Here is a 12,973-nt window from a genome sequence, read left to right as displayed (position 1 = left end):
CAAGCGTGCAATGACATAAAGGAGAGAAATGGTTAGTTGTTCTTCTAAATAATGATCAGCAGGAGCAAGGTGGGAAAATTCTGTGAATGGCTATATCAAGGAGGGAAGTATTTCAGAGACTTCCTGGGACAAGAAAGTGCTTATAAAAAATAGTCACTAGCCACTAGTAAAATTTGCAGTGCACATTCCTGATTGATTTTCCTGAGGTTTTGTGGTTTTAGGGGGGTTTTATTAGCCCAGGAAGGAATTTACTTCCCCAATATGAAATATTACCAATGAGAAGGTCACCCTTTATGATGCTTGTCTCTTATAGACCAAGAAGGATTAGTGGCGATTTCAGTGGCTGCAGTGTTCATACATGGCTTCTTTATCCAAAATCCACAAATTGAGTGGGATACAAGAGAGAACTTGGGAGCAAAGAAATTAAGATAAGAAATGGATTGTAACATGGCTGATGGGAGCTTCAGTAGTTGTTTTCATCTTGTTTATTTTGTATAACTACAACAAACCAAATGCAAAAATAACCTTGATTCAGCAACACTCTCCATGCATCCTTAACTGAGCACTTCCTTAGATATCACTCATAACTTCTGTAAAACCTACACTAAGCTCATTTTTTACTTCAGGTTTTACACTGGCACAAGAACTTCCCTTCTCAAAAGTTCTTCTGTTTTTTCCGATCATGTACATTCCCCATAAACCTTATATTGGAACATCTACAAGGAAGGCTCAGAAAGAAAGCCAAGAAGAGTTTTTTCCATTTCAGAAAACAGTTAGGAAATTGCTTCAGTTCTTATCCGTGGGTCATTCCTCACTGGCTAGTTTGTTCCTTGTGAGGAAGATCATCATAATCATCTGGGTTGGACCGTTTTGCTGTTTAGGTTTAGGGCTGGGCCAGTCACTAAACAAGCAGATGCTCTCTAAGTCCTCTCCCTCCTCAACAGGATGGGAAAGAGAAGAAGGCAGATTGACTTACAGATTGGAAAAGAAAACTAAAGAGCTTTAAGAAAAAAATAATAAAAATATGAAATATACACAAAACTGATATTGAGCCCAACTTCTCCCCGCCACTAGCAATCCCCACTGATGCTACAGAACAGGTGTCACCAGGGAAGTCCCAGGCTTAGCAGCAGAGGGGAATTGATATAGGAGCTGAATTCAGGAACTCAAGATAGGGATCAAAAGCAAAAGATGTGACAGAGTTCTCCTTGGATGCCAGCCATTGAAGAAGAGGAGTTAGCCTTCATGATCTCTCAATTTTATACTAGATATAACATATATGGAATGGAATATGCTTATTGGTCACCTGTACTGTCCATTCCTCCTTGGAGGTGCAATTTCTGCTTCCTTGTGACCCCTTTTACTTCCCAGCACCCCCAATGTATTACACAAGATCTAGCAGTGACCTTGGTCACTGTAGAGGCAAGTAAAAGCAAGAGCCTTTCTGCATACCAATCCTCAGTAATTCCTATAAACATCAGGCATTATCACTTCTAGTAGCAGACAGTGTCAGCAAAAACATGCTGCTAACTTCAGAAAGCACAGCCACTTAGAAGAGACTAAGCTGAAAAACAAAAATCACTGAGCAGAATTGGTTCTGTTTAGTTCAAACCAGGACAATGCTTCTTTTAGAAGAACCACTATGCTTCTTATCCACAATGGACATGTGTGTATATTGATCCAGTATATGATTCCTGGTGTCTTCGAAGGGTGGCTGAAGCCGGAATCCTTCACTTTTTCCATCCATTCATTGGATCACCTGAACTCTTACTTAGCAGAATGGGTAGAATCAGAGTCCACAGCAACATACAAATAGTTGTTTATCCAATAGGCAAGCTATTTTTACAGGAGAAAAAAAAAAAAAAAAGGAGGGTTAAGGTCCATTCTTAGGTTGAGAAATCTACTGTGGTTTCCTGTATCAGATTTTTACCTCTTTCTCTCTTTTTAGAACAAGTTGGTCTTCATCAAGTGTTCTTGTTCCAGATACACTTATGAGTCAAAACCCAAGATCTGACCATGCAGTAATTTAAATCATAGAATCATAAAATCTTAGACTATATTTAAATCAGAGAATCACAGAATGTCTTAGGTTGGAAGGCACCTTAGAGTTCATATAACCCAACCTTCCTGCCATGGGCAGGGGTAACCTTAGCTAGACCACGTTGCTCAAGGTCTCATCCAATCTGGACTTAATCTCCAGGGAGGGGGCATCCACAACCTCTCTGGGCAATTTAGTCCGGAATCTTCCCACCCTTGTACTAAAGAGTTTCTTCTTAAGTTCCAATCTAAACCTATTCTCCTTCAATTTAAATCCATTTTCCCTTGTCCTGTCAGTGGACGCTCTTGTAAAAAGTCCCTCCCCAGCCTTCCTGTAGGTTCCCTTCAGGTACTGGAAGGCAGTTATAAAGTCCCTGTGGAGTCTCCTCTTTTCAGGGCTGAACAATCCCAGCACCCTCAGTTTGTTCTCACAGCAGAGGTGCTCCAGCCCCTGGATCATCTTTGGGGCCTCCTCTGGACTCGCTCAACAGATCTGTGTCCAATCTAATATTGAGTCTTAATCTTGTTTCAATGCGAGTCATGACAGTAATTTCTGTGTGAAAAAAAAAAAAATCACCAAAAAATCCAAGCAGATCGTGAAAGAGTAGACTCATAGGAAGAGAAGTACTTCTCGATTTGAACCTTCATATTCAGGGTCTGCATCTACAGCCCTCAGCCTTCTTCAGAGAACATACTTCTTCTTTGAGGCATCTGGAGAGAATCCAATTGACAATGCACAATAATAGGGACAACTTCTCTGCACATTCCAGTTCACGTTGCCTCAGTATACAGACATAGTTTCATGCATAGGAAGATGGGAAGGTGACATAAGGAAGATGCCTCTGTATTTCAAGCTACCTTCTGCACTAGGTGTTCTGACCTTTAGAGAAAGTTAATCATGCCATCTAGTTTCACTCTTCATTTAATCTCCCCTTCCCATCTGTTCAGTTTCTCCCCGCTGGAAGCAAGATGAAGAACGAGTACCAGTCAGCTGTCTCAGTGGTCTGCAGCCCACACTTTGGAGCCATTTATTATAAGGCATAAACATCAATTGTCACCTCTATCATGACTGTTACCACAGTCCATGCCAGATTAGTAGACAAGAACTGGTTTTCTAAATATCTGAAATGTGAAATGAATGACAGACAAGACAGACAGACAGACATCAAGTATGAAAGGGGACAGTTCTGATCCTTTGGACTGAACTCTGAAATACTAAATGCCAGATAACTCAGCTCATGTGATGGATTAAAGCCTTGTGCTTGAGTCATAGCATCCCTTTTATAAAATCTTTTAATCAAGATTTCATCTGATAGGTACTCCACCCCTATTGCTAAACAAGATGTTCCAAAATAGTTAATTACCTCTACTATTTAAAATATGCAGACTCAGTGTCTTATTATCATTTTAAATTTGTCTAACGTCTGCTTCCATCCAGAAGAAATCATCAAGCTCCTTTTTTTTTGTTTTTTTTTTTTCTGTGTTAAAAAAGCATGTTCCAATAGAAATTATTTCTAGACTATGGTCAGAACACTGTTTATCCTTCTCTTGGATAAACTATGGCAACTCTCATTATTTTTCAGATCTAGAATTATTCCTGTAGTTCTGAATAATTCTTAAATTTTTTTTTCTTTGCAGATGAATTACCAAAACTAAATGCAGAATTCTAGTAACAGTCCTTCCTGAGTAATGATCAGAGGTAACACAGTCTTGCTACTTTAGAGGATATTCCTCAGAGGCTGGCTTCATCCCAAGACTGTGCTGATTCTTAGGACTTTTAGTATTTCAACCTAATCCTGACCCTGATGTGTTTGGCTGTTATCATGCCAACCATGTCTTAAGAGCACAGTTTTTTAGCAAAGATTTCCCCTTTTTAATGACAGACTTACCTGGTTTTTGCTGTGGACACTTCATTTTGCATTTGGTTGAACACTCTCTAATGGAGTGCAGCGTACTCAGTGATCCAGGTCACCATGCCTTACTTCTATCATTGTTTACTAGTTCACTGTTTTTTTATGGCTGGCAAATTTTGCCAGTAATTACTTCAGATACATCTCAGTTAATACTAGAGAAATGATTAGTATAAAGCTTTCACCACCCTCCTGAAGGTGTAAGACACAATTTCCAATTTTCTTGACAGTCTAGTCAACATTTTTAAAATGTTTGGTATGGACTGCTTTCATTTTCTAAAAAGAAGAGCTCTCTCAAATGCTCTAGAAAAGTTTAAGTATCTGCTATGAAAACTTACTTTATTAACCAAACTTGCAATTTCATACAATCAAGTTCATTTGATAGATGCTATTTTTCATAAAACTGTGCTGATTGGTATTAATTGTAGATCTTTTAATTCCTTGACATATCATCTCATATAAAAATTTTCATAATTTTATCTAGGCTTATGAAAGATTAACTAAGTTTACAAGATCATCTAGTTTACATCCTTAAAAATTAGTAAAAAGATTATATTTACTTTTTTCTGGAACACTTTGGAAGTTTTCTAATATTCTATAAATTTCTAAAACGAACATTAATGGTTCAGCAAATTCCCCAGCCAATTCTTTGAATATTCTGAGGTTCCAATTACGTCATCCTGCAAATGTGATATATTTAAAGTAGTTGTTTAACATAGTTGTGAGTTACTGACCGTTCATATATTAAAAAAATGTGTGGATGGATAGATAGATGGATGGGAGGGATAAATGAATAGACAGATCTCACTTGGACATGATTAAACATCAGTGGAAGGTTAAATATTCCAGAAAGTCATCCAACCCTATTAGACACTGGGAAACAGCTGAAGTGCTATGCCCTTGATCTGCAGACGTACTCCTTTATTGAGTATTCCAGTACCCATAAATCACCTTACAATACAATACCTTCCAATGCACACATATATTATGGAGCTACTTACATACAGATTGTTTCCTGAAATTCTTTACAGCACTAAAAAATTGCGATGTCGTGTAAAGAACATAGCAAGGTAAAGACTTTGCAAGGCAATTAAAGGAAAACCTCCATTCTCTGATAAGACTAATAAACATGAAGAAAAACTGAGCAGTCTTAAGACTGAAATGGACAAGGACAGCAGGGTAGGTGGTCAGGTCCCAGAAGAGGGAAGAAATGTGGGAGTTCCTTCCTAGCACCCTTCCCACAGAGAAGACTCATGTGATTTGTACGCTTTATTGTTGCCTTCTCAGCAGAGAATGTCTCCCTGACATTCCTAGATCTCACCTTTCACTGGTTAGCCACAAAAACAAGGAAGCCGTTCCACATCTGTTATTCTCATTCTTCTCTAGTGAGATGAACATGGGCTGAATAACTAGAGGGAAAAGTTCAGAAGAATTAGATCCTCTTCATAACTAGTGACTTCCACTTATGGCAGTCAAACAGACACACTATCTGTTTCTGCTGCTGTCTCTAGAGAAGTGCATCTCTGAAATCTCAATTTTGCACAGAAATTATCTGGAACATAGATCAAATAACTTTTCTTAGTTTTAAGACAAGTTAAATATTTGCTTCTTTGAGGTTTCTCTTCTTTCTATTGCCTGAGACCAGCCTAGTTGTATGAATGGACCTACTGTAGGATCATCTGCCCCCAGCTCAGGAGTCTGGATTGAAATCTTCCATCCGGACCTGTTGTTCACCATGGTCTTGATTTCTGATTTAGGGGATCCTCAGCATAGTTACCAAGCATTGGGCTCCATTCGGAGTTAGCAGAACTAGCTCCTATTTCTCCTTACAATGCACAAAAAGAAACAGAAAACTCAGAAAGATCGGTTAAGGATCCATGAGACTCATTCAAGACTTAATACATATTCACTGTGAATGGAAAGTTTACAGTTGCAAAACAGTATTCAAATGCAGTCTGAGATAAAATTCTAATTCCCTTCCTTATCATCTCAGCTAATTAAAACAGAAGACAGCCCTTAAGTAATATCAGTTATATGAAGCCATTGGTGATCATGCTGGTGTCATAAGAAGGGCATGAAACTACCTCAGCATGTCCCATTACCAAAACTTCCTCTGCAAGACCTAGGGAGAAACCAAAGCATCCTCTAATATGCTGTCCCAGTTTTTGCCCACCAATCATTTACAAAGTCATGCAGGAAAAGATCAGGCCAGGAGAAGTCAGAGGTTCCAACATACATTCCTGGAAGACACTGTGCAGATTCCGGAAGATTAGATGCCCTAAGATCACAGAGGCACAGAATCACAGAACATTAGGGGTTGGAAGGGACCTCAAAAGCTCATCTAGTCCAACTCCCTGCCAGAGCAGGATCACCTACAGTAGGTCACACAGGAACGTGTCCAGGCGGGTTTTGAATGTCTCCAGAGAAGGAGACTCCACTGTCTCTCTGGGCAACCTCTTCCAGTGCTCCATTACCCTCACAGTAAAAAAGCTTTTCCTGATGTTTTTGTGGAACCTCCTATGTTCCAGTTTGCATCCATTGCCCTTTGTCCTGTCATTGGACATCACTGAGAAGAGCCTGGCTCTGTCCTCCTGACACTCCCCCTTGACATATTTATAAACATTTATGAGGTCACCCCTCAGCCTCCTCTTCTCCAAGCTAAAGAGACCCAGCTCCTTCAGCCTTTCCTCATCAGGGAGATGTTCCACTCCCTTCATCACCTTTGTGGCTCTGTGCTGGACTCTCTCAAGCAGTTCCGTGATCTTCTTGAACTTAAGGGCCCAGAATTGGGTACAATACTCCAGATGCAGCCTCACCAGGGTCCTAGAAGTCCTAGAAGACTTCTTCATTCTTTACTGCTTTGATTTATTAGAACAGTCTTTTTACATAATCCCTAGGAAAAAGAAAAAGATAATGACATCCTCCCATAAAATAGATTTATCACAAAATCCTGTCCTCCTACCAAACATCTTCAAACCAGAACATACATTTCTCAGATTATTAATTAACTGATGCACAGAAACAGCTTCAAACTTTTTTACTTCTCCCTTTCTTTTTTGTCCTTCAAGAGTGTAGATGACAATGCAGGAATTGTTCCATGGTACCCACATCCAAAACACAAACAGCTTCTTGGAAAACTCATTAGGCTTAGAGAGCATAGTGTAAGTAGGAACACAACAAAAAATCATATAATCTACCTGTAAGTATTTGACCAAAGAAGAGAAAGGAAGATAATATTGTTAGCACAAATTGCCTATCTCCACATTCCTTACCACTGTGACATCTCAACTCTGAGGACAAACCATAGCTTTTCTTCTTTTTGGAGTCTATCCAAATATCTTCAACAATATGAACTACAATTCCGCATCAATAACAGAAAAGGGGAAAGCCAAATGCCCCAATAACTTCTGAGCATATCAAGCCCCCTGAAACCAAAACAGTAAAATGGAGCTAAAAGAATTAGCTGCTCTGTCCCTAGGATGTACTTAGAAGAAAAATGCACAAATGTGTTCGTCTTCCTCCTTTTATCTCTCTAGCCCTCCCAACCCAGCCCCAACACCCTCAGCAGTTAGGCAGGGGAAGTTTTTATATTGCAGCAGTGGCTATCAGGACATCTAAGGAAGAGAAAAAATATGAACAATCCAAATCTGGTCCGAATCTGTAGGTAACTAATACCAATAGTATCAGAGTACAACTCCCATCTTCATTATCTGGTCTAAATGAAATATAGTGAGCAAATGCACTTCTGATCTCTCTTATTAGTCCCATCTGTTAAAATGCTATATTATTTACAGCTTTGCAGAGAGTGAGGAAATGGCCTTAGAATTACATCTCAAAAGCAAAGTCATGATTAAAACTAGTATAGCTTTGTGAGCTTATCTAAAGGCAAGGTTCTTGCAGAAGCACCACTGTATCAGCGTCCCAGTAACAGGGCTCGTCGCCCAGCTAAAGGGCTAGTCTTGGCAAAAGTAGACAAATATTAGAGTTCCATCATACTTGGAAGCATTTCTGGTGGGTTTTGCATGTGTTAGCAGTTTGATTAGGCAATTAACATCACTTTAGGGAGTGACTCATCCATGCACTAGCCAGTTAACAACATCTAAACTTGAGAGGGCAGTCCCAGCTATGGAACCAGGTAAATCTCAAAATAGAGGTACCCTGACTGAAGCTAGGTGCCTGCCTTCAGCACTGATCCTTGATGCACAGCCAGTGGGACTTGATTAATTTGAGCATGGCTAGAAGTGTCCTGAATAAAAGACAGAAACTATGTCCTACACTCCACTGACTGTATTGGCTAGACTCCCACCGATTATTTTAAGTTCCTAAGGTGGTTTGCTCACAAATGGATGCATATGTAGATTCTAGATGTACATGTTTAGTCACTGAGAGACACATTGCAACAGGATCAGTTACAAGAGTAGAAATCAAAGTTCCCAGGCAAGCTAGGTTCTCTAAAGACATGATATAAGCAATTATCCACCTGCAGCCAACTCAGCTTTGATATTTGGTAACCGTGTATGTATTAGTGAAGTAAATATATCTGGCACTTTCCCCTAGCACTGAGGCCAGCTGGCACAGAATGGCCCACACCTAAACAATTACATTATCTAATTTTCCAGAATATTATGGTCACATCCAAGCTAGCTACTGAAAACAACCTCTGTTCTGTGATAATACTCAGATTTTGTCCAGGAATAGTTTGGAGTTAGGCACAAGCCAAAATTATGTCAAAGACCTTTCTAAAAATTCAGCAGTACAGATGATTGGGTTCCAGTTTCTCTGAACTTCACTGGCACAGTTTTAGTTTTCTTAATACAGAAGTAGCTGATGGGTCTTGGGCAGGGATATTAGCAACCCAGAGGTGATTTTTAAAAAGAATTAGCTTTCACTACATCCTATATTCAAAGATGTGAGGTAGCTAGACAGCAAATTTGGAGGTGAAGCTAAGTAAAGCATCGAATGGTGCTTCCAGAAGTATTTAAAGACTCAATGTACTCAGGTGAAGTTAGGAAGTGTCTAGTTTGTTCCTTTGCTGAGATCAAATCATAGGACCTTGTCAACTGATAGATTACTCAACTAGTCAAATGTAATCTTGGAACATTACCAGCTGCTTAGTAGCTAATAAGTGCTAAAGCAGATCCATAGCCATTGACTAATACCCTAGCTCACCACTCACGATAACACTCCAATTTTGTGTTTGGAGATTGCTGTGAAGCTTGAGCAGCATTTCTGCTCACATCTTCAGAGCCTCTTCATCCAGGCTTTTGGCAGAAAAACTGCTTAGACAACCAGTTACTTGGAGCCTTGGCTTCAAGGGGGAAGGACAAAGAAGGATGCCTATTTATTCTATGGGCATCCCTCTTAAAAACATATCTGCCATACTAAGAAAACTGGTTGTCTCACTTTGAGGCTAAGACCATAGTTTTTACAACCTCTAAAAAAAAGTTATTATCCAAAGGCAGGGAGTACAGCTTTAATGCAAGAGTAAGAAGCATGTGTATGCATGTCTTTTTCAAGTGCAAGCCACCCCATGTCATCTATGAGAGTTGCTTTCTGGGAAGAACTAGGCCAGAGAGGAGGTGCTACTGAATGCATTCACAGTACAGCCCAAGGCTGTGAGCCCTGCCTGGTACTGTTGTCAGAAACAGGTGTATATCTCGCAGCAAATGCTCAGCATTAGCTTTTTGAGGGGCTCTCAAACTGTCTGTTCATTTCAGCCTGTCTATTGAGAAGCACTAGGTTCCAATGGTTGATTTGTGCTGCCAGAGCTTTGCAGGGGTGGGAAAACAGATGGCTTTGTCTGGAGTGTAGGCTGGTCCAGGCTAGTCTTACCTAAGGTTTGTGCTCAGAAATGTTGTTGGAACACACAGACATCCTGGCAATGGTAGCAAAGGCAATTCTCATGCAACGTGATGGTCCCCTGCCTCACTGATATCTTGGGCCCATGGTCACTCCAGCTAAAATCATATACGGTCTGGGAAAATGAATCCTTTTCCTGGATTATCATTTAAGAAAGGAAAAAAGAAAAAAACCACAACACCAAAAACCCTCTTCAAAGAAGCTGCATAAGTTAGAGACATTGCATCCTGCACGGTTCTGACCTATCTTGGCTCTTGCGATCCTCAGAGAACGAGTCTTCCACTGAGACAAAGAATGTAATTTTAGGTGTCCTGTAGATACAATATTCAGTCACAGTAGGTGTTTCTACTTCTGGATGTGCTCCATGACTGAATAGATGATTTGCTGGCAAGGTATGAAACTACTTACGGAAACCATGTTAGGAAAGCACTAGTGTTCATCTTTCTCAACTGCAGAGTCAACATAAAGTCTGCGGAAATTGCCAATTAATAAAGCTCCTCATATTGTTTAAGTGGCCAAGAATCAAACTATTCATGCCAATGAATACCATAATGGAGAACTTATTAAATTCACATTTTACTTATATTGACATAATAAGGAAGTAGCAGTAGGTATATCAGGTTTTGTTAGTGAATACTGGAAGGCAAAGGAAAGGTTACGCTGGTGAGTGCAGGAGGGTCTAGAGATTGGCCTCAGTCACGACAGAGTGAAAAAGAGCAAGACAAAATGAGACTATGCAGCACATCTGCAGACACTCAGCTCAAAGGTGACCCAAACCTTGTGTGTGCTGCTACTGTGGCACCAACATTTGGACCCCCAAGCTTCACATAACCTTTTGCTCAGACTGACACTCAGACCAGGCACTGTGTCCTGGGACGCTCAGCTGTAATACCCCCTCCTACCCTTTGTCCCTCATTGGCAACCATCCTCTCCTCACTCTCCTGCCCACCCTCCCACCTACTCACTCCTTCCCTCCCTCCCTCCCACCACCCTCACCTCCTTCCCCATGTTCATTCTCAGTGGTCGTTGCATGTACGTGCCTTGGCTCACTTCTGTTCATTAAGCCCCCTGCCTTACCTCATGTTTTGACAGGTTTTGTGAGTTTTGACAATCCTGCCAGTGCCCAAGCTGCTATCCAGGCTATGAATGGCTTCCAGATTGGCATGAAAAGGCTGAAGGTGCAGCTGAAGAGGCCAAAGGATGCTAATCGTCCTTACTGAGGAGTTATGGGAATCACTGGATACAAAGCACTAGCACAGGTAACTGCATGGGGAACAAGGTGTCAGCTGTGGTTGTAGTCTCTCTTTGTGTTGTAGACCCTCAAAAAGACTCAGCTCTGTGACTCTCTGGCTTCTTCTTTTGTCACTTAGGCCTCTGACTAGAGCCACACTGCACAAATACTCACACGTAAACCAGGAATTGTTTGTGTGTGTGTCAATTTAGAAAAAGAGGTGGAAGGATGCTCAACAAGGGACGAGACAAGTTCCCCACCCCAAGAGCATCCTGCATCTCCAGAAAGTCTTTCTGGTCACTAGAAGAGAGCCAGCAGCTGTCCTGATTCCCCTTTCTCAGCCAAAGAGACCATTTCTGGTGGCTGAAGAAAACCTGCAGTTAAGAGATGGGACTGGGCTGCTGTTTAATCCCAGGTTACCTGTCTGGGACAGTGTCTGTCTCAAAAGCTCTGTCTTGCAAATGTTTCAAAGCATTCTTCATTCTTCATGCGGTATAGTCTGTATCCAATTTCATCCCAGCATAATAACTTTATGAAAATACGTCTCCTTGACAACTAAAAAACCTGTAATCTCTTTCTTCCCAAGAAATTAATAGGATACATGATCACTTCCCCAGTTTCTCTTAACTTCTGTGTATAGATAAACTCAACCAAAGCCAAGGAATCTTTTCCTGTGTGAGGACCTAGACAAGCCTGAACAAGGGCCTCATTGTTAGAATCATGTACTTTGTGTTCTTGGAAAGGAGTCGGATTGATGTTTCAAAGGAACTTCTAATATATGTGTCAAAAATACCAGAAGCAGGAGCTTGTTTTTTTAGAATCCCAGCCTGTCATGAATAACAAAAATGGAGATATTTCTATAAATGGAAATATTTCCCACCACTGGCTGGCTTTTCCATTAGATAATTCTTTGAGAAAGAGAAACAGATACAAAACTGTACGTGTTTGTTACAGACACAGAAAATCTCCCTGTTTTTAAAACTTTTGCACACCAAAGATTTCCCAGCATGCAGGGTGGTCCTAAGCTGCTACAAGCAGTTTGTACTCAGTTTAATGACTGAGAGATGGGTTAGGTGACCTTTCAGAATCAGATGTCTAAGATTCAGTGATTTTGATTCAGGCCTATTTTAACGCATCTAAGGTTCAGGCAGGAAACCCCTATCTTCAAACTCCCCAAAGAACTATGAAGTGTTCTAACTTTTTCACAGTTGTCTCTAATATCTTTGAAAAATATATTGTTCTGGTCTTCAGAGCAGTATCCTTTCCACTCAAAATTAAGGACTGAGATCAAAATATCTTTGAAACTGGTTCTGCACTGAAAACAACATGAAAAGAAATAAGAAACATTTCAATAAACATATTAGGTGCATGTGCACGATACAGCATCCATAGTTCAGAATCTCCTTTGTATGTGACTATATGAAGATAACTGTCAATGCATTCTCCCTCTTCAAATACCTCTTTTCTTTCCTTGTTTATGACAAGGCTCCCTGAAAGCTTGAAACCAAAATACGTTTACATATCCAAATGCTTTTTTGCTTCATCACACCGGCTTTCTACTGCAGGTTTTGCTGGGGAAGAGCAGGAGATACATGCATGCAATTTTCTTAAAGCAGGGACTGTCTTTGTCAGGGAGATTTTCAATAACACCTGCAAAGAGATTAAGGTACACAAGTGCCTCCCTAGTTTGGCACCAAGCAATAGCTTTATGTCGTAGCATAGCTGTGATGGTTTAGGATGTGCTTGGTTTTTGTGGTTGTGTTAGAAAATGCAGGGCTGTAGACACCTACGTTGTTAAAGAATCACTGACATAAATTGATGGTGTTTTCATTATCATGGATCGTTATGAAGTGCTCTGCCTCTACCTTTTCATGATCAGGCTGATGTTGAGGTCTCAGACTGTTTCCTATAAAAAGATTGCCCAGTAATAGGACAA

The 12,973-nt window shown here is 40.4% G+C and overlaps 1 protein-coding gene across 1 annotated transcript in view; it reads left to right on the top strand.

Annotated features, from left to right (window-relative positions):
* CELF4 (CUGBP, Elav-like family member 4) overlaps window positions 1-11,026 on the top strand; it is an 83,717-nt gene extending 72,691 nt beyond the window's left edge. Inside the window, exon 10 of the mRNA XM_009873879.1 lies at window positions 10,899-11,026. Within this exon, the coding sequence (XP_009872181.1) occupies window positions 10,899-11,026 (128 nt within the window). The remainder of the gene's footprint in view (window positions 1-10,898) is intronic.
* Window positions 11,027-12,973: the final 1,947 nt, after the last annotated feature.

The sequence above is a fragment of the Apaloderma vittatum genome, unplaced genomic scaffold, assembly GCF_000703405.1.
Source record: "Apaloderma vittatum isolate BGI_N311 unplaced genomic scaffold, ASM70340v1 scaffold10297, whole genome shotgun sequence".
Taxonomy (NCBI): Eukaryota; Metazoa; Chordata; class Aves; order Trogoniformes; family Trogonidae; genus Apaloderma; species Apaloderma vittatum.
The sequence above is the reverse complement of the archived record's forward strand: the minus strand, read 5'-3'. Positions and strand labels throughout refer to the sequence as shown.